We start from the raw sequence: 21,791 nt of genomic DNA, 5'->3' as shown, positions 1-21,791 counted from the left end.
TTAGATACATATTTCAAATAAGTACAACCTCTCAATTTCGGCCGCCTGGTTATTGTTCACCTGTAATAGGTGTGTCAACAAAACTGTAAATTATTACGTAATATTATGTAATTAATAATTCATTCATTGACCGGTTTGCATTTCATCAGTAGACAGATGATAATTGAAGGGGACAGTAGTTTTAACAACAAATTTAATCCAGACATTACATTTTGTCACTGGTTGTCTGTTAAATTGGTGTGTACACACGTCAGGCAACCAAGTCATTTAATAGTACGATCTTTAAGATCTTTTAACTGTCAATTAATGTGACCTGTATCCAAGCCAAAACAACATAGGGGTGAAATTATTAGACTTTGTTTATAGGTAATTTAGGAAAACAATACAAATAATTAATTACCATCAATAGCCCTTTGATCTTTAATACACATTCTTTCAAAACCATGAACATTATTTTGTTGGGAGTACCGTTTGTAAAATCAAATCATTTACAGATGATGCAAGCATAGAAATGTAACAAAAGGCCAAAAGTTTTAAATTGGCATTAAACATGTCTCGACCAACAAACTGCCAAGGTGTAGGTTTATTGAACACATTAATGGAAACAGCTCTTAGAATGCATTGCTATTTTTCACAAAACCAGCCACCCCTATAAACCGGCCATTTTTTTCTAGTCCCAGTGGTGGCCAGTTTGGAGAAGTTTCATTGTACTTTGGCAGATAACAATATTTCTGTAACGAAGTTTGCGTTTCCATCAGGACTCTATATGTTATTGATGCAAACAAGATGTGTGGACAATTAACCTGAAGTGTATCCCCACCAACATATGCATAAAAGAGTTGCCACTGCCATAAATGTACAGAACTGCTAACTAATATCAAAGACTCATAAAAAAGCAATTCCCAGTATTTGTTTACAGTGAAGCTAATGTGAAAAAAAAATGGTGTGATAGATTAGAATTTTAAAGCATGGGACAAGATACAATTGACTTTACTTTTTATGTACAGAGAAAACAGTAACTGTTATATAACCATATAACTTGGTATTAACTTACCTATCATTTGGGGTTACAAATGCATATATGATGAATTGTGCACACATTATTTGCCACATATGAATGGGACAGTTTCTGATGCAAGATTCTTGGATACTTATACATGTGTAAGTGCAAAATTAGTTACAATTTCATAACAGAAAATAGAATTGTGACATAATAATTTGTGACTTATATTTCTCTTTTTATTTTTGTGAAATCAACCACACAATTTCAGTGGGTCATCATTGGAAAATTCTACCCCTTCCATCAATTATTGCATTTATCTAGTATTCTCCTCATAATTTTTAAATAGTGCAGTGCTTAGTGTCATATCACAGCTTTTATGGCCTTCCTCTAAAATTATAGCACAGTGCCCTTAGTACATTCTAGCTAAAATTAATTACCGATTACATAGTGCTGCAAAGAACAGCACTATAATGGCCGGGGGATAACACTGTTAGCACAATCCTTTCATGGAAGCTACATTTATAAGTTTTAGAATGGGCTGTGATAGCAAACCATTTGTCTGTTAATTAATCTGAAATCTTTAATAAATCTTGAGAAGATTCTCCATTATGTTTATTAAAGAAAAAGACAAATACAGAAAAATATTTTAGGTGGACCCTTATCATTTTTGTTCTTATTTTGGAATATTTTCTGATCAATAAATGAGCAAGACCTGAACAAGGTAATTAGAAGATCAGAACTTTGAAAACGTGAAGTTTCTAGTCATCAGCAGGATCTTGAAGAATAAATAAGATTGTGTATGTTCTATTAGGACTAGTAAATAAGTTTTTGGATGGCTGGTAAAAAAATTGATTGCTCTAGTCCAAAGGAATGCCAGTAATTAGGCTTAGCTGAAAAAAGATCTGTAGAGATCACGTCATTGACCAATATAAGGAATCAAATAAGTGTCACCTTCAGTTTTTTTTTTATTTTCCTTGACCTGAATAATCCTGATCTTTTCAAGAAAAAATATATCACAGGCCTTTGACCCTCACATATTTTACAAATTGTAAAAAATGTCTGAATCTTACAGTGTGAGAAACCATTTTTTTCCCCAACTTGCCATTCTGGCTAGTGGAATATTGATCTTGCTAGCCAAATATAAATTCAACTAGCCACATTTTTTGGGGTTTTTTTGTACTATCATCTGTTTTCTCTTGGAGTTGACTATCTTCTGCCTTTCTTTTTCTTTCTTCAACTATTTTTTTCATTTGTTTTTAATTTTATCAAAAAACTTTTCCATTTTCGAATATTCCCTCCCATTTAAGTTTTTTCATGTACTTTACAGTAACAAATCTGAACTTCTATTTTAAAAACAAAATTATATTTCAACAGATTCATCAATATGAAACAAGAAAATCATTTGCTTCTTATTCATTTTTATTTTGACAATAAACAACTAATTTGCAAGTTAACAAATCTTAAATTACCAAGATAATTTCGTTTGAATACTAATACAAGATCAAGACCGTCGCCTAGGTTTTGACACATCCTATTTACCAGAAATTAAAATGGCAGATTGTAAACAATGCTTTACAAGTCAATAAAATTGTGCATGTCATGCCAAAATTCACTTGACATATTCAAGCTAAACTTCTTAAAATGTAGGGAACATATTTTTAATGTATGATGTTAAGGGATGTTTTACTAAATAACCTGTTGGCTGGTTAACTTTCCTTTGAACTTGCCAATAAAATGATGGTCGCCAAATTGAAGAGTGTAAGCAAATGAGAACTCGCCAAAATACACATCTACTCATATTTGGCGAGCTGGCGAGCAGTGGTTTCCCACACTGATCTTATTGTTACCATTAGCTTTGTGGAATGGGACATAGAAATACCTGTGTCTGTGTGTCCTTCCATCTGGTCACTTTTATGGATGAAACTCCTAGGAAACCGGTTGATGGACTTTGTTCAAATTTTGCTGGATTGATAGTCACCATACATGTATGTAGTCAGTCATATTGCCCTGTAATTTTTTTTTGACAATTTAAAATTTTACAGGAGTTGTGACGGCGGGATACATATGACTGTGTGTAGCAAAAGTTTTGTATTAGTTTCGATTAAAAAATACGTACATATAGATCAGGCATCTTTATTTGAAATATCATAACCTACAATACTTGTTTGTTCTTAGGAAATGATACCAGGAATAGCATTATTAATAAATGAAACAACTGTAAATGTTTTACTTGTAATAATGAAAAAAAAACAGCTAATAAATCTTGGTTTTACTTTAACTTATTCCCTACCAGTACCTATTTCATAGTACCTAGCCCCAATAAAACCATTTTTCTCACCTTGCTTTTTTTGGAATTAACATCTGTAATTACATGTAATAATGATATACAAACCCAGGTTCAAATTCAAAATATAGGAAAACCATGTAAGAGGTGAGAACAAAAACCAGATATTTTTTTACTATAGTATAGTGCAGATATTTGAGACGAAACCAAGTACACAAAATACAGAAATCATAACACTTATTACATGTAGTGGTAATGTAATGCAATGTGTATATACTATCAGGGTAATATTTAGAATTACTCATGTGATGTTTGATTTTTTCTGTTGTGACCTTTTGCTTCATGTCAAAACTAGTTTTTATAATGATCACATTTTCTTTGTTTATTTTCAGAGTAATCAACATCTGGCATGAGCCAGATTGAGGGTCACGCCTATGGCAGACCAACCTGAGTTCCAGTCTGGGGGGTCGCATAGACGCAGACACCATTCTGGGGCTGAAAGCAGTCACTTAAATATGTAAGTATTTAAATAACATCTAATTCACAATGATGTAGTGTCACATCAAGTTTTTAGAAAATTAGTAGAGAAAATATTTGAACTGAGTCTTATCTAGTGAAGTTCACCAACTTAAGATTAATGATTGCCTTTAGTACAGCTTATTACCATAAAAAGAAGCCAAAAGAGAAAATGGAAAGAAGACAGTAAAATTTTAACACAAAAATGAAATGTTTTAATAAGTCTCTTTGTGTTCTTAAACTTTCGACCAACACCTGACCAATACTTGGAAAACATCGAGGTTTTAAGGTTAAAGATTAAGGTCACAGTTTGTAGGTAGCTTTTGTTGTAATTATGATATTGCACATTGCTGTGATAGCACTTATATTTTTTACAGTTTACCACAGCCCACTACTAGTAAGAAGAAGAAATCTAAGAAAAGACCAGCTACAGGTACTCAGGAAGGCCCATCAACAAGCAAACAAAGCAAACACACAGATCAGAATAAGAAAAAGGATAAACACAAATCAAGAAAAGACAAATCACGGAAGAAAAAGGGTAGTAAAACAAAGTTACAATCAGCAAGTGCATTTTCCTTAGAGACAACAAAAGACAAAGAGGAAAAGGACTCTGAGTCTGAATCTGAAAAATATACAATTTCAAAAAATTTAAGATCAAATTCTGAGGCTGAAGTAGTACCAGGTATTCCTTACTATCCAGAGAGGTCCAGGTCACTTTCAGGAAACAGAAGTCGTGACCGAAAGAGCAGTTTCAATAGCATTGAAGATATTAAATTGAAAGTAGTTGGTAAATCAGTTAATCCTACACAGGTAGCAAGTGATATTCAGGTTGATATACCACATCCTACCGAACACAATCAGCAAGCATCTGATCCTTCACCTTCAAAAAAGAAGAAATCAGATAGGAAAAGAAAGAGTAAGGACAGACGTTTAAGTAGCACTAGTTCTAAATCCTTGTCGCCGGAGCTTGACAGCTTACGGCGCACTAGAAGAAGCAAAACGGGATCTTGTGCTAGTAGCAGGTTAGTAAAATTTTCAGATAAAAGGTTACAATAAAAAGAATTTTACACTTCAAAACCATAAAATAGATAATATGGTAACAACAATAATTTTACTGTCCTATCTAAATGTGGTATATGAAATGAAGAAAGTTTAAGTGGACACTAGTGACAAAAAAGTCAGTTAATGCAAAACCCTAGAATACATTATTCAAATATGACAGATTCAGCTGTATACTCTCTTTGGTCTAATGTTTTGATTTGAAAATAAATTTATGAGATCATCAGATCAATTCATTATCTTATAATTCAAAGATTATACTGTAGTAGTTAAACAAAAAGAAATGAATTTTTTGTAGTGGTCGGAGGTCCGCTTCATCTTCAAAGCGTCCTGCTGGCAGCAGTAGCCATTTGAACTTAGCAGGTACCAGTGACAGCGGAACATCTAGAGGGGGATCCAAACCACATACTAGTAGTAGTCTGATGTCTGGACAAGAGGAAAATTCTGAAAATGGAGGTGCGAGACCTCGGCCAAGTGATGATGGAGGAAGCCAGCCATCTTTGGCAGGTAGTAAATCTTACAAGTGTTTGGAGTTAAGCTATGTTATTTTTATGATTCACTTAAACTTAAAAGCCTTGCAAGTAAATAGTAAGTCTTACTTTGGTTTTTACTTGGTTCATCATATTAAGGGTTTTCAACTTACAAGAGCTTGCATACCAAATGCCTTTTAAAATTAATGTGGTGTTTTATAAGTTATCTTTTCTAACTGAGAAATTCAGGTTGCCCTTTGAATTATTAGAAGTGGACATCTTACAGAAAAAATAAGTTGCATCCATGTATAATGATTTTACTGTTATTACAGAGGTTTTCCTGTGATTTCATGTTGATAGGGCTTATCAGGCTGGGGGCTTTAATTATTTTAACATTTAACTTGATTTGGGATGCCATCTCCTGGCCATTATTTTTTTTTGGTGTTGATTATTTTTTGTTTGTCATATATCTTTGAAAATTTAGCACTTAGTCAGGAGTTGATTTGATCATGCAAAAATAAAAGCTTTCTAGCTCAGGTGCCTTTAATTGTTTAGGTTGCTTTACAGTAATTGAATATCTGTAGTGAATACAAAATTGGAGTGGTTGGAAAATTGTTTTGGTCTTTTCAGCATCCAACCCAGCTGGGGCAACAGCAATGACTTCAGAAAGTGAAAATGAAGAAGCTGATATGGGAAGATTACAAGGTAAGCAGTCTTTGGCATTCGTTGCATTTGTTTCTGGTTACTACCCATTAAGACATATAACTCCAAATTGAGGCTAAAAACCACTAATTCCACTTCCCATAGGCTTCTATGCTAATTTCACAATATTCAATGGCTTCTCTGGACTTTACCTTAACTTTAACCTGCAGAGGACTATATATCAGCATGATTCTACATATGTCAGCTCACAATCCTCAGAATGGCATGTGGGGTTAGCAGACTTGCAGTGCAGTACTGGTCACCGGAAGTGAAGTGTCTATAAATAGCATGGGAAATCCCAGTGTTTTCACAAGATAGGGGTATATTTAGAAATCATTATGGAGATTAGGCTTCACATCACAAGAAGCAAAATGCACCTATAAAATGTACAGAAATGTTTTTCCTATCAGAAACTGTTTAAATTTTTTAAATGAAATGAGAACTTTTTTCACAGCACTATGAGGAACAGGGGTAATTTCTGCGTAGCACTATTTTTGCGTACGTTCCAAATGCTCATTGGTTGAATTGGTGGTCTGTAACCTTGAAATGAATTGAGATGTGGCATTTCACCATATTGGTTCCTTTTTCTTTAAACTCAATATATCACTGTTTTGTGAATGTTTCATTTGTTTTTACTGATGATTTTGTTTATCCATGCAGTACATTAAGAACAGAAAGAACAGAAACTAAGGACCCATCTGCCTTTGTTGATAAATTATATATCTTGTAGATGTTAAGGGGAAAGCAGATTATCATTGGTTTTTTTTTCACTGTGTTATAAAATGTTTTGTTGTAAATAACAACATTTTATTCGCTTTGATGTTCCAGCTTAAGTGAGAAAATGAGTCTTACGAAGATGATGAATGATTTGATCTAGAAAATTTGGGTGTTATATTTGAGTTAACTTGTCTTGTAGAGTGAAGCCAATATTTTTTTTCACTGTTTTATAAAATATTTTGTTGTAAATAACAACATTTTATTCGCTTTGATGTTCCAGCTCAAGTGAGAAAATGAGTCATATGAAGATGATGAATGATTTGATCTAGAAAATTTGGGTGTTATATTTGAGTTAACTTGTCTTGTAGAGTGAAGCCAATATTTTTATTGGACTGAACATGAAAAATACATTTAGATAGAATCCCAACTTTGCAGTATGTATTTTGGTTCCTTCATATACTTTTATCTTTTTTAAGAACATGTACTATATTTACTTTTACAGCTTTGTTAGAAGCTAGAGGATTGTCCTCAACATTGTTTAACACGCTTGGACCCAGAATGCACCAAATACTACACAGAACAATGGGAGGAGGAGCCAGTAAGTGTTTTACAACCTCTTTGAAATAGGAAAATTTTTACTAGACGATAATCTGGATTTCTAGTACAGTTCTTTTAGGCATGTGGTCTTAGATTACACACAGATTAGAAAATATGAAAGCACAATACATTTGCCTGTATTGTACACTGCTATTTGTTAAGATTTAGATTGACAGATTGCCAGATTGCGAAAAAATTTTATTGACCATTTATGTTCCATTAAGTTGTTTCAGGTATGAAACTTTAAGCTAGTAAAAATGTAAATAATCTTTTGTAATACCAAATTTTTGAAAAGTGACAAGAAAAAAAATTCTTTTGGAAATCTGCTCTGAAAGATGAATAACAAATTTTATTTAAAAAAATATTAATCACCTAACCAACACCTTTCAAGAACTCTGTTTTTAGATATAACTTGAGAAACATGATATGTCAGGTTCTTTTTATTTTCTGTTTTTTTTGTTGTTGTTGTTGTTTTAGATTAAGAACTTTTAGTATATTGTTAAGCTGAATATTGTTTTATGAGTTTCATGTTGTAAAAGTACATATTTAAAAGCAATTAATAATTAAAAAATATAATTCAGTGGGAAAAGCTCAACAACTTCTCCAAGGCTTACAAGCTACTGGCAATGAAGATCAACAGCTGACTGCAGCTATAGAGATGTGTCAGGTAATGTTCCGAAAAAGTACCTACACTTTCTCAGTTGTGTCAACAGTACTTTAAAAGTACACATGTATTAAATTTTTATAAAAACATAGTTCTGACTTTCCTCAAATCCATCCTTATTCAACAGAAATTAAATACAGAAACTTCAACAGTATGAAATATTGTGTCTAGGGTAGAGATTGAATGGAATTGTCCTACATTGTTTAAAATATGTCATTAAATTGTTTGAGCTGTATGATGAATTACTTAAAAGAGGTTTCAAAATCACATATGGTAGTAGTGTAACTTTATTCTTTACCTAAGGTTTATAGAATACAAGTTTATTAGTCAATTATGGAACCTCAAGAGGCATAGACAATACAAACATATATGACTACGAGTAGACTATTAATGATAAATAGTATAAGTCAGTGAGTGAGTACAAGTAAAGTTATGTTATTTGAGGTTTTCAGTAAACTACTTAAATAATATTATTTGAAACTATTTTGAAAAATACAGGCTTAAGTCAATTTTTGGATGCACATGCAAGATTCTAGCGGAAATCAAGTATGATTTAACAGGACTTTTTATGTATTGTTTAATTTTCAGCTGTTGGTAATGGGGAATGAAGACACTCTAGCTGGTTTCCCTGTGAAGCAGGCTGTACCAGCTCTTATCACTTTATTACAGATGGAACATAATTTTGACATTATGAACCATGCTTGTAGAGCACTGACCTATATGATGGAAGCTTTACCAAGATCATCTGCTGTAGTTGTTGATGCTGTCCCTGTATTCCTTGAAAAGGTAAATCATTATATAGTATTTGCCTCAAGTGATGGTTGGTTTGATCTGCAGCCAAGTCATACCTAACGCTATCAAGTCTGAAATCATTGCTTCTCTGTCAACACTTGTCAGTAAAAAAAATAAAGACTGGTTGGCCCTGAGTTAGAATAATGTGTCAAGAATGTGGTGACATGCTTACCTGCCAGCTATTGCTGAAATATCTGCCATTAGATGTTAAACCTTGTAAATAAAAAAAAATCAGTTTCAGAATCATTGAGTACATGTCTACACATGGCTTCAATACAAATCGTAAAAGGAATAGATGTATTGTAAATATTGTCATGATAACGCAAGTAGGGATGGTGACGGCAAACTTATAATAAACAAAAAACTTTAAAAAGGATACACTTGACCGGCAGGAGAAGACTAAAGAACATGCAAAGGCTAGTGATATCCACCATGCTATGAAAGCAATGAGTCTGAATATGAATCTGAAATTGACTTTCAGCTAGACCCAGATGATAAATAAAATTGTGTTCACTGTTGCAGTTAAAATTGTTGTGTCATAGTATATTTTATGTTGTCTTTTAAGTTCAGTGCCCATAAGCTGGCATCATTTCTATACATTTATTTTAAGAATTACCTTCTTAAAAGATCCAGACTTCAAAGCAATAAAAAAAAAAAACACAACAAAAATGAATGAAATGCCACTTTTATTAAAAACAAACCACTTTGTGTTATACAGTTCAGGTTTTGATCAAGGCTCTGAAATCAGGTCTAGTGGCTTGTTTGCAGGTCTAGGTATTTTTTTTTTGTCTATTAGACCTGTGGTCTAGACAAATATCTAGACCAATTTCGATCCCTGTAAGATGTTAAACCATGTCAGTCAACAAATCAGTTGAAATAATAATTTAAAATTTTGAACATTACTGTTGTTGTCATATTGTCTATGTTTATTATTTCTTTGTGCTTGTGTTTTACTATGGTTAATAAGAATCAAAATTAAATACATTGATTTCAGTGCCAGTGTCATCCTTTTTACAGTGTTTACTTTTGTAATTTACTCATGATAATGGTTCTTTGTTTCAGTTGAGGTCTATTCAGTGTATGGATGTGGCTGAACAATCTTTGACTGCACTAGAAATGTTGTCAAGGAGACACAGTAAAGCTATTCTGCAGGCTGTGAGTAATAATGTGTTCAATTGAAAATTGTCTTCTTTCCTATTTAGTTCATTTTTTGTAAAACCCCATTAAGTTGATGTATGATATTGTTAAAAGATCTATGGTGAATTGTTCAAGTATTATGTGATTGTAAGTTAAAAAAAAATGAAAAATTCATCAACAGTTTTTCTTCAGTGATTTTCATGATAAAATTTCATATGATAATGTAGTTATAAATTGTCTATTTCAGGGTGGTATTTCAGCATGTCTGATGTTCCTGGATTTCTTCAGTATCACAGCCCAAAGAAGTGCCCTAGCTGTTACAGCTAACTGTGTCCAGAATCTTACTGCTGATGAATTCCATTTTGTTAGAGAATCTCTCCCCCTACTTAGCTCAAAACTTACTCATCAGGTTAGTAATCTTTAGCAACAGGTGAGATAATAAGTATGATACCCTTTTACTTACACTTCATCATGACCAGTCAGTATATACATGTAGGTAAAGACTACTGCCAGTAGTTATAAAAACTGTGCTGTGTTTTGTTTTGAACTTCTCAAAACTGTCTTTAATGCCGTAACTTGTGAAACAATTGACTATCCATGTAATTGAATAATGTTGGTTTTTTTATGTTTTCAGGATAAAAAATCTGTGGAAAGTTGTTGCCTGTGCTTTTCTAGATTAGTAGATAATTTCAGCACTGATCAGAGAATTCTGAAAGAAATGTCAGCTCATGGTCTACTCAATAATATCCAGCAACTGGTATGTACCCCTATATTGCAATTCCAATTTTGATAGGGGTAGGGCATCAGTGGTGTCCTACATGTGAAAGGGTTGAAAACGTGAATGGCTGAAAATTGTTCTGTTAGAAGTGTACCTAATTCTGAAGTGATTGTACGAGTGCATGCAAATAACAGATATTCTAGGAATTTTCGTATATTCCGTTGGTTGAGACATCACCCATAACAAACTGGCATTGCAAAATCAACAAAGACATAAATTGATTAGAAATATCAGCTCATAGGCAAAACCTAAAATCGAATAAGTGCAACATGTATGAAAGATCTGTTTAATATTTGAATGTTGTCAAAGCTATAATTTCTAATACATGGTTTCGAATAATTTTAAAAACTTATTGAATAGCTTACTACATTGTTTGACAAATCAGAATTGTGATATTGTGACATGAATAGTACAGGTATTTTGTCTACCTTTTCAGTTGGTTGTAAGCCCACCTGTGATAAGCACTGGTACCTTTGTAATGGTGATCAGAATGTTAGCAGTCATGTGTGCAAGCTGTCCTGATCTGGCAGTAGTTCTCCTCAAACAAAGTATGCTGTACACTATTGGTATTATTCTCTTTTATAAAGAGGAACTGTGCATGTAGATAACAAAAATGCAATACATACCAAATTTTAACATGGAAAATATTTTTATAAGTCCAGTCACACTGGTGGTCGCAACTCCTCGGAAACTCCTTGACAGATTTTGTTGATCATATTGGGCCACCATTTTGATTCGACATACAGGAGTAAGTGACTTTTGGACTTCAATTTTTTGTGGCGGTGGTGACATATGGCTACAAGTTTCTTGTTAGTCTTATAGAGGCATGTGAATATGGTAATACAATATTTTGTGTTTTTATGCTGAGCTTGTAAAATCTGAACAAACAAAACAATGCAAGTTTAAAAAAAATGTGATGTTTTTAATGCTGAAATCATTAAAGATTATACAGGATTTAGCAAAAGATAAGATAATAGAATAAAAATTGTTGGATTACTAACTGCATTTTACAATGACACTATTTCTTTCCAGAAAGATATTATTTTTAACAATAATCTGTGTTTTTTTTAGAAATAGCAGACACTTTGTGTTATTTGTTGGTTGGTACTTCAGAACAGACAGAAGCTGCAGTAGAGGTATAGACTCATTACACAAGGACTTATTTATACTTACCATTAAGATAAAAGTTCGACATTTTTTCATTTTATTGCACAGCTCTGACTTATTTTGTACTTGCCTTGTGATTAAATTTCTGCACACACTGAAATACTGTAATATTTATGTATCTGAGTCTTCCAATGCATTTGCTACCATTTTGAAAGAGTTAAAACCATTCTGATAAACTGGGTCTTAATCTGTTTTGTTAACTGCTTATGTAATTGTTTTCAGCTTGTTTCCAGAACACCACAGGAGCTGTATGAAATAGTTTGTCTGATAGGGTATGTATCTTTTCATGGTGTAATTGTTCGAAGTACATTAATGTATAAATAAGTATTTATTATGATTTATGCATTATACATTTTTGTTATACAAATCATGTTTTAGCGAATTCTTTTGAAGAAAAAGATTTATTTCTTAAAAGTAATTACTTGTGCTTGTCGGCATAAATAAATATTATCTACCTATTTCAGAGAGTTAATGCCAAAGCTTCCTACAGATGGAATATTTTCCATTGACCACATGCTGAGGAAAGGTTCTTTTACACAGGCTGATGCAGTAATGTGGCAGTGGAGAGATGATAGGAGTATATGGCATCATTATACAGCTATAGACAGTAAAATTGTAGAGGTAAGAATCATTTACCTTGAGTAAATCAGTTGGACTTGCTTAGTTGAATGTTGTTTTACTAATTTGCAGATAAACGAACTAGTGAAATGTTCATTTTACATACATGTATTTGCCAGGAACATGGCTATGCAATCTTTCTTTTTCTAAAAAGTAAACAAGTGAAGGCCTTAAAAAATATTAACACTGTCAAATAAAACAGAAATATGGAAATATTTAATGTCAGGAAGTAGGCTTAATTGACATTTACTGTAATTCTAGTGAACTATAACTGTGTTTCTTATTGTTAAAAGCTTGAATTAATGATTGATATTGGTCATCGAATTGAACTGGATGTGTGGCTCTCAAAACTTGATGTAAACCTGGATTTGTTTGTCTTCATTTTTATGAAAATTATTTTAATAGGCAGCGTATCAAGCCGGTGAAGATGAAGTGAGTTTATCTACAATGGGCAGGTCTTACACCATTGATTTTAACTCAATGCAACAGATAAATGAAGACACAGGAACTGCAAGGCCTGTACAGAGGAAACTCAACTCATTTGGTGTACCACAACCAACAGGTAAATTTAATCATCTATAAGTGCAAGCGTCTTTTACAAAATTGTTTACTTTTCAATTTTGAGCAAATAAGTGTTTGCCATTCAGTGTCATTTAAGCTATGGAGACAGCAAAATTGTGTCTTGTACCTGCAACATATTTATGAAGCTTTCTTTAACAAATTATACAGATGTTACTGGTTCAATACCACTTCATGTTTTTTCATGCTTTTTCAGCATCATCTACAACTACTAACAGTTCCCCTTCAACGACCAGTACAAGTTCTGATCCTCTGGTAGAGAGATGTGACTCAAGGGCAGAAATACTTAAAGAAGACATGGAGTTAGCTTCAGCTTTCATACAAACCTTGTTCTCCGTCTTGTATGAAGTCTATAGTTCATCTGTAAGTTCATTGTATGTAAAATATGCAGTGTATGCTGTAAATATGCTGTTTAAATACTGCTAATCTTAGGAGATACAATCGAGAAATTTTTAAGTGTACAATATCTTAAACGATAGAAATCTTTAAATTTTGGTTTGTAAGATGAAATTAATTTTGCATTACGGAGGCAGTGTAAAATAAAAGGAGTTTTCAAACGGAGAAAAGTTTAAAGCTCTTTTTTTAGTTTTAGTGGATTTAAATGACATTCCATGCCTTTGAGCTGTGGGAAGGGTAGGAAAATGACATTTCATGCCTGTCAGCTGTGGAAAGGGTAGGAAAAGATTTTGTTCCTTCAGTGTATTTAAAAAACGGTACTTGACATTTGATAAATATTGCCTGTTACTATTTTTCCTGATTTTTCAGTGTCTTCCAAGGTATAAATATAATTTAAAATGAGAGATAGTAAAAAACGCTATTTGTAGTTATGATCAATTTTAATCTTGAGGTTAAAGACGTTTTTTTTTATGTTCCTCTTTTCTAAGGCTGGTCCAACAGTCAGACACAAGTGCCTACAGACACTGCTGAGGATGATATTTTATGCAGGAGCAGACTTACTCAGAAGTATTCTACAGACTCAGCCTGTCTCAAGCCATATTGCAGCCATGATGGCTTCTAATGATCTGAAAGTTGTTGTTGCTGCTGTTCAAATGGCAGAAATTCTGATGCAAAAATTACCAGATGTATTTTCAATATACTTTAGGAGAGAAGGTAAAGATTTATAATAAAGCTCTGCGGAAATGACTGATAGTGTTGGTGAATCATTTCAATAACTTAAAAGAGTAAGTTAATGCAAAAACAAAAGGCTGTTTTTAACACTGAGATTATTCAGATAGATCTTGTTAATTCATTCAAGTATGTCAAAAATTAATTATCTTTGAAATTAAGTTGAAGTGAAGAAATATTTGTTATAAAATTAAAGACAACAAGAAATGTTCCCACCAATATATTTACTAGATGAAAATTTTGCAAAGGTAGTTTAGAATTTACATTTTGTATTTCTGTCTAGGTGTAATGCATCAGATTAAAAAGCTGACAGAGTTGGACCCTCAAGCCCCCTCTCCAGTGAAACCCACCCCATCCCCCTCAACATCAACCACAAACCCTGCGTCTGTGTCAAGTTCAAGCAGTAGTATAACCAGCAGCAGTACATCTTCAGAGAGTTTGGAGAAAAAAGCAGACCTTAGTGGAGCGTCAAATGTAGCCTCAGGATCTACAACTCCAGAGGATAATACAGCATCTCAAATGTAAGTTGTTTTACGTGCATCTCTTTTGACAGACAATTATGCTGGTATACTGTCTGTCTATCCACATGCCCTTTGATGACTAATATTACATTTTCTGTAAATTTTGTAATGCTTTCTTTATTTTTTTATGTCCTTTGCCAACCAAATTGGTGAGGTGTAATTGTAACTTTTTTCTTTTTTGGTAATATGTTGCACTGTCCATCTGTCCAGTGGTTTCAAATAACTTGAGAAATGTTCCAGGATTTTTTTCTAACTTTCACAAGTTGTTGACTGCCATCAAGTTCAGATAAAGTGACTAAGCATTTTTCTGTTTTGAATAACTAGGGATAGTTTAACGAATTCTCTTTTAGTTAATGAATAAACTTCCATTATAATGAACCAGTAGAACTGTATTTTCAAAGGCACATATGTAGTAGCAGTGTTGTAATTGAGTATTTGCCAACATTTTTTGTTAAAAAGCATGAAAAATTATTTTGAATAATGGTTTCAATAAGTTTGTTATATTTATGTATGACTTAAGTTATTGTTTGAAATTCGACGCTTGATCTTCAAGAAAAGTGGGTTTATAAAATATTATTAGACTTATTATATGTCAACTTTCAGGAGACTAAGTGATGTTTTGAAGAGGAAAAAGCCCCCAAAAAGATCTCTTGGTCGAAAATGTAAAAATACAGATGAATCTCAGACAGAGACTCCAACAAAAGGATCGCCATCTGGTGGTAGTAGAAGCTCAAATAGATCGAAGTCTGCAGGTGAGATTTTGGAAATAGCATCATTTATATCAAATTATCTGTGTAATATACATGTTTTTTTAGTTAACTAGTGAATGGAAGCTTCAGAATTTCAAGATCAATCATTGGAAATTCAACATTGATTTTATTGACAATTTTTGAAGCTTGAGTTTTTAATATTTTTATGCTGAATTCAAGAAAATTTCTTTATTCAGTTTCTTCTTCTCTACTTGAAGATTCTTTAAGTGATTATTTGAAAATTTAAAAAAAATGTTGAAGGAAGTCATTAAAAACATCTGTGGTAGATTTTTTACCGAAACTTTAGCCAGAAACTCTACCTGTTACTCACTTGATTTATTTGACCAGTACAATCATTTAACAACAGTTTTATTTTATTCATTTTAAATTGTTTAAACAAAATAGCTTTAAACAAAGTGCCTTTTTTTCAACACAAAATGATACTAGAACTTTTTCAGTCCTTCTTTTCTTAGTTTCTGTTTGTTACTTGTTGATAATATAGGTGTAAATGTGGCAAAGAATTTTTCAGCAACTCATATTGACATGTCTGTATTTCCAAACTTTTAGGTAAAGAGGGAAAATCCAGCTCAAAGATGTCTTTCCTACCAAGCAGTTTAAATCCTAGAACATGGGGAAAGTTCTCATCAAGTTCATCAGACCAGCCATCTTTACCCAAGTCAGGCTTGTCTAAGGTTGGTCAACCAAGACTTTTGACCAGTCTAACCAGAAATGTAAGGCATATTTTACTAGCTGATTCAAGTATGTGTAAATGTGTGGGTTTTTTTTATCTTTCTAACACAGTTAAGGACATTTAGAGTATGTGTATTAGGATATATTTTTTACAGTTGGTTTAGGACTTCATTTTACTTTGAATGTGTATTCTGAATAAGCCTGTAGTAGTGTAGTGTGTAATAAAGGTTGAAATTTTGGTTTTTTTTTATTTAACATAATTAATCCAACTAAAGCTGACAAATTAAAAAATCAAACTGTATGATGATCTACCAGATATATGACCAGAATAGTGTAAAATTAAAATCCACACTACATGTTTATTTAGTATGATTTTAAATATATGTATGTATGAGTTTTAGTATGATTTTAAATATATGTATTTATGAGTATTATAGTTAGAACAAAAACTTCTTTTAAGGATTTAAAAGTTTTGTCTTTTCCCTTGGTTTTGTTACATAAGAAAATTTGCCTCTTTTCCTCATATGATATGCCTTATTCTTTACCAGTACTCATTAAAATTTGGAAGAAAAATTGTTCAAAGGCCTGGTTATTTTAGGCAAAGCATTCTTGTAGGAAAATTTCAATCTAATAGTCATCAGGAATAATGTATTTTAGAAGTCTTTGAGATTAATTATTGATTGAGTATAACCTTTCAATGATACATGTATATCAATTCTTTGCAGGATGCATTCAGTTCAAAGCCTGTATTAATAACTAGTGTATGTAATAAAGAAAAAGTAAAGACTTGGGTAAAGGAGCAAGGTAAGATTAAGTTTTAATCTATATCTAGGTGTGCTTCATACTTCGTCCAGTGTGTTCATTGCTTGTTCATTTATAATAAGAAATCTTTGTTCTATTGTGCATAACCAGTTATACTCATTTGTCATTATGAATTTAGTGTTTATAATGTCTGCTAGGTAAGGATTTGTTTAAGCATCATGATGAATTTTGAAGTGTTTATAATGTCTTATCCTTTTTAGCTTACCTGGCCCAAAGGGCCAAATGAGCTATTGCCATCACTTTGCGTCCATTGTCTGTTAACTTTTTACATAAAACTTCTCCTCTGAAACTACCAGTCCAATTGTAACCAAACTTTACCACAATCATCCTCAGGATATCTAGTTCCAAAATTATGTCGTATATGTTTGCCGATAATAAAACATGGCCACCATGGCTAAAAATAGAACATAGGGGTCAGACAACAGTTTTTTTGTGAATTACTCAAAAATGAAGTCAGATATAAAAATTTCTGCAGTGTTAAAATTGTTCGGCATGATGAGATCTACCTAGGGTCAAATTTTCATAACAATCCATGAAGCGGTGTTGGAGTTATAGCCCTTGAAATGTCAATTTTTAGTAAGTTTTTGTCTTCAGAAGTCATTATTCTGAAAACAAAAGGAGATATATAAAAATGTAAGAACAACAATGTTCAGCTTATCAAGATTTGTCATTGTGCAAAATATGGTTTCAATTGGATACCATATTTTGGAGTTATTGCCTTTGAAATGTAAATTTTCGTAAATTTTCAACTTCGAAACTTATGGGGATCATTAATTTATTGTTTTCTAGAAAACTATGGGGTCAGTTATAATGAAACTTGGCAGAAATGATGTATTTATAGTCCTTTGCTCATATAATTCATATGATGGAAATTTGACTGAGAACTGTTGAACCAAGTATTTAAGGAGATACACATGTAATGCCATTGAATGTCTGTTTTTTCACTTATATTTGAAAAACTAAAATAGAAAGAAAGGAACTGTATTATTCAATATGATGAGAACAAATTAACAGAACCAAACTGTATTAAAGAGTTTCATGGTGTGAAACGACCCGGGAAAATGGAAAACGACAAAATGATTCAGGGGACAAGTGGGTTTTGGGTCGAAATTAGGCTACACGTCCCCTGCCGTGTAGTACAGTCAGCTAGCCATTGACTTCCTGTTTTTTTGCCGGGTTTTTTTGGTAGGTGGTAATAAATTGAGTAACACTAAAATCATATAATACCATGTAATTGGCGACAATTGTTAATCAATACACACAATATCATGACATGAAAATCAATGAAATATGTGAATTAATAACCAGGGCAAGGTTGTATTCCTCACTTTTCATGCACAGTACAGACACCTGAAAAAGCATGTGGATTGTGGATTTAGTTGAAAATATCATGAGTAAAAGAATAAGTTGTGGATTATGGTTATTTTTTTCTATCATAAAACATGTGTATCAGCAAAATAAAAGTCCAAATGAAGAAACGAAATTGTGGAATAGTAAATATCTGCACACTGGAGACAGAGTTTAGGTCTATATTCCTTGATTATTTCAGAAATTACAATAGATAAAAAGATTTTTTTATTGCAAAACTGTTCAGCAATTAAGTTTTACAAATAATTCGAATCACTGAAATTGTTGAATGATGTCTCATCAGAGTTTTTGTCCTTGAAATCTTGTTTCTGAGAAACTTCTAAATGAAGTCTCTCTAATAGGACTTATTACCAGGTGAGTGATACAGGCTCACACGTGAGCCTCTAGTTAAGCTCACCTGGCCGTTCGTCGTTAAAAATTTTTTTGATGAACTCTATCTGTGGTCAAATTTTCATTTTAATCTATTAAGCCATGTTTGAATTATTGCCCTTTTTCAACGTTTTTTGCTATTTTTAATGTTATTTCTTTCAAAAATCATCTCCTCTGACACTACTTGACCAATTGGAACCAAACTTGGTGTGAATGTTCCTTGGGGTATCATGCATAGAACTGGTGTGGGGATTTTTGACATGTTGAAAAGTATGTCCGCCGTTACTAAAAATACAACATAGGGCTCAGATAATAGTTTTTCGTATATATCTCTAAAACGGTTAGTTTTAGCCCAATTCTGACACCGGATAAAAGTGTTCAGCATGATGAGATCAATCTGTGGTCAAATTTTCATTTTATTGTGTTCAGCCATGTTGGAGTTATTGCCCTTTTTCTACATTTTTTTCTATTTTTAATGCTGTTTCTTTCAAAAATCTTCTCTTCTGACAATATTTTACCAATTGAAACAAAACTCAGTATGATTGTTCCTTGGGAGTATCCTGCATAGAACTGAAGTGGGGGTTTTTGATCCGTCGAAAAACATGGCTACTGTTTCTAAAAATAGAACATAGGGGTCAGACAGTAGTTTTTCACATATATAGTCAAACCTCGGTAGCTCGAACTCCAAGGGACCATTGAAATGCGTTCGAGTTATCGGGAGTTCGAGAAAATGAAGTTCGTATATTTCTGGATTTTTTTGGTACCAGTCCGAGTTGAACTTTATCGTTAGAAATTGCCTACTTCCTACGAAGTGTTGTTAGTTCGTGGATCTTTTTCGTTCACTTTCAGAAGATTATGTTGATTTGTGGACATTAAAAATGCTGTGTTTGCCGTTGAAAATGTTCAGAGTTCGAGTTCCTTGGTCAGTAATTTGTTTTCATCCAATTTTCTTTCATGCTTTTATCATACCGACTTTGGAACATTCTCAAACTTCAATTAGTGTTATGTTAAAGATCAAAACTACCTAATTAGTGATGATTTAAATTTTACCTGTAATTAACTAAAACTACACTGATTAATGATAGGGTTTCAGTTTTTCACACCTTTTATTACCCAAGCTGACGAAAATGCTGAGGAGTTCGAGTTAGTGAGGGTTATTGTCTAAGATTTATTACCGAACAGACCGACTAGTCAGTTCGAGTGTTTGAGAAATCGAAGTTCGAGAAATCCAAGGTTATTTATATTGATTATATAGGAGAAAATTTTGGTACTTTGAATTGTGTTTGAGAAATCCTGGGTGTTTGAGCCATCTGAGTTCGAGTGAGTGAAGTTTGACTGTATCTCCAAAACAGTTAGGTTTACCCAAATTCTTTCAATAGCTGAAACGATCCTATTTTAGGACTACAAAAGTCTTCAGGCATAAAAGTTGTCAGACACCTTTTTATAAGACTTATTGCCCTTGACAGGGGAAAATGACAGGGTTTTATTTTACAGTTTTCAGCCAGTGTCTTGATAACTGTGATAGATTTAGACTTTAATTTGCTTCAATTATCCTTATCCTATTAAAGTTTTCTTGAGTCAAAATTGTTGGACAACTTCTTGTTTAATTTATTGCCCTTGAAAGGCAAAATTCAACCAGATAAACGATTCAGGCTCCCGGGAGCCTCTTGTTATGGGTTGTTCATTGTTTTAGTAGGAAGTTTATTGTCAGATGTGTCTTACATAGCTTACCATCACAGTTCCTACTAATTATTTAATAGGAATGTCACAAGATATGAAGTAAATACTCGAGAACTAGGATACAACCTTTATATTGATGAAAAATACTGTCTTTGATGCAGATGGGGTATTTTTGTTTTTGCCTTTTATATACAAGTTATCATTACATCGCCCTACATCTTAATGGAAGACATACAAGTTATTCTTGAATTCATATTCAGTGACTACAACCTTAGCACGCTTTACCTTGAATGATAAACAACTGAAAACCGTTTCATATTAGTAATTATTATTTATGTGTAAATTGTTTTGTACAAAATAAGAGATATGTCAAAAAAACATTGTTAAGTTAAGTCCAACCTGATCGACACAATCTTTGTCATTACTCCTGGTATAATTTGTCAGAAAAAAATGGACTTCCAATAATGAATACTAAACATTTATATTTTATCATCAAGGAAACAATAATGAATGTTCATTTTACACCAATCAAATTGATAAACTTTATGGCTTCTGATTTAATGATCCATGTTAGTCCGTTGATCAGTGTACAACACTTTACAAAAAAATATCAAATCATGGAGTGAACTGTATGTTATTAATTGATATCAATTAGTATTATGAAGGGTCACTTTAAACAGTTGGAACTTAATTAGGGAACTGCATCAAGACTTTTAAAAGGGGAACAAGTATCTGAGTACTTAAATTGTACTCGTGTACTCAGCCTTTCGATCAAGTATGCGTTGCTATCTCTTTATATTATCTACCTAATTTCATATCAACTTAATTGATGTTGCTTTATCTGAATTTTTTTAGCAACAAGATTCTTAGAACAGTATTTTAGTACAGAGACTCAAGGTACCAGCCATCCTGCTCTGAATATACTCAACAAACTTTGTACAGCAACAAATAATATAACAGTAGAGGCAAGTTGTATTCATTACTCTTTCATAGTTAACAGTATTACTATTGGTAGGAACGGTTTCACTTTAAACCTTCATTTATATTTTTCCCTGACATCAAGTAGATGTCATTTGTGAAAAGAATTGATAGATGGGTTATTTATGATTTTATAATATTTCAGGAGGACTGTGGAATAGATTGTCTTAAAGAGGTTGCTAACATAATGAAGGATAGTGATGTATCTCCATTTGAGATCATCCACAGTGGCTTGGTAAAGAAACTATTACAGTATCTGACCTCGACTACTGGAGATGTCCCAAGGGATGTCAGGATCAGAAGGTTTCTACACATATTCCTCAATTGTCCAGTAAGTATACATAGTTTGTTGTAAACATACTGCTTTTTCGGTTCAGTGTAATTAATTAACAGAGTAACAAAGTTT

At 32.7% G+C, this 21,791-nt stretch overlaps 1 protein-coding gene across 2 annotated transcripts in view; it reads left to right on the top strand.

The window, feature by feature from the left end:
- LOC148625273 (E3 ubiquitin-protein ligase TRIP12-like) overlaps positions 1-21,791 on the top strand; it is a 37,497-nt gene that overhangs the window by 1,146 nt on the left and 14,560 nt on the right. The window contains exons 2-24 of one of the 2 annotated variants that reach the window (XM_088568730.1): positions 3,680-3,804; positions 4,181-4,825; positions 5,161-5,369; positions 5,963-6,037; positions 7,254-7,349; positions 7,930-8,015; positions 8,601-8,798; positions 9,867-9,959; positions 10,189-10,350; positions 10,576-10,698; positions 11,156-11,267; positions 11,791-11,855; positions 12,109-12,158; positions 12,351-12,507; positions 12,910-13,066; positions 13,280-13,446; positions 13,968-14,193; positions 14,492-14,729; positions 15,333-15,481; positions 16,046-16,170; positions 16,894-16,972; positions 21,263-21,372; positions 21,531-21,716. In XM_088568730.1, coding sequence (XP_088424856.1) covers positions 3,722-3,804; positions 4,181-4,825; positions 5,161-5,369; positions 5,963-6,037; positions 7,254-7,349; positions 7,930-8,015; positions 8,601-8,798; positions 9,867-9,959; positions 10,189-10,350; positions 10,576-10,698; positions 11,156-11,267; positions 11,791-11,855; positions 12,109-12,158; positions 12,351-12,507; positions 12,910-13,066; positions 13,280-13,446; positions 13,968-14,193; positions 14,492-14,729; positions 15,333-15,481; positions 16,046-16,170; positions 16,894-16,972; positions 21,263-21,372; positions 21,531-21,716 — 3,591 coding nt within the window. In that variant the 5' untranslated portion in view covers positions 3,680-3,721. Of the gene's footprint in view, positions 1-3,679; positions 3,805-4,180; positions 4,826-5,160; positions 5,370-5,962; positions 6,038-7,253; positions 7,350-7,929; positions 8,016-8,600; positions 8,799-9,866; positions 9,960-10,188; positions 10,351-10,575; positions 10,699-11,155; positions 11,268-11,790; positions 11,856-12,108; positions 12,159-12,350; positions 12,508-12,909; positions 13,067-13,279; positions 13,447-13,967; positions 14,194-14,491; positions 14,730-15,332; positions 15,482-16,045; positions 16,210-16,893; positions 16,973-21,262; positions 21,373-21,530; positions 21,717-21,791 lie in introns of both variants that reach the window. The other variant, XM_088568729.1, reaches the window with a different exon arrangement.

This window comes from Perna viridis, chromosome 2 (genome assembly GCF_037379345.1).
Source record: "Perna viridis isolate PV_CMFRI_1.1 ecotype Kerala chromosome 2, ASM3737934v1, whole genome shotgun sequence".
Classification (NCBI taxonomy): domain Eukaryota; kingdom Metazoa; phylum Mollusca; class Bivalvia; order Mytilida; family Mytilidae; genus Perna; species Perna viridis.
This window is presented reverse-complemented; position numbering and strand designations above follow the sequence as displayed.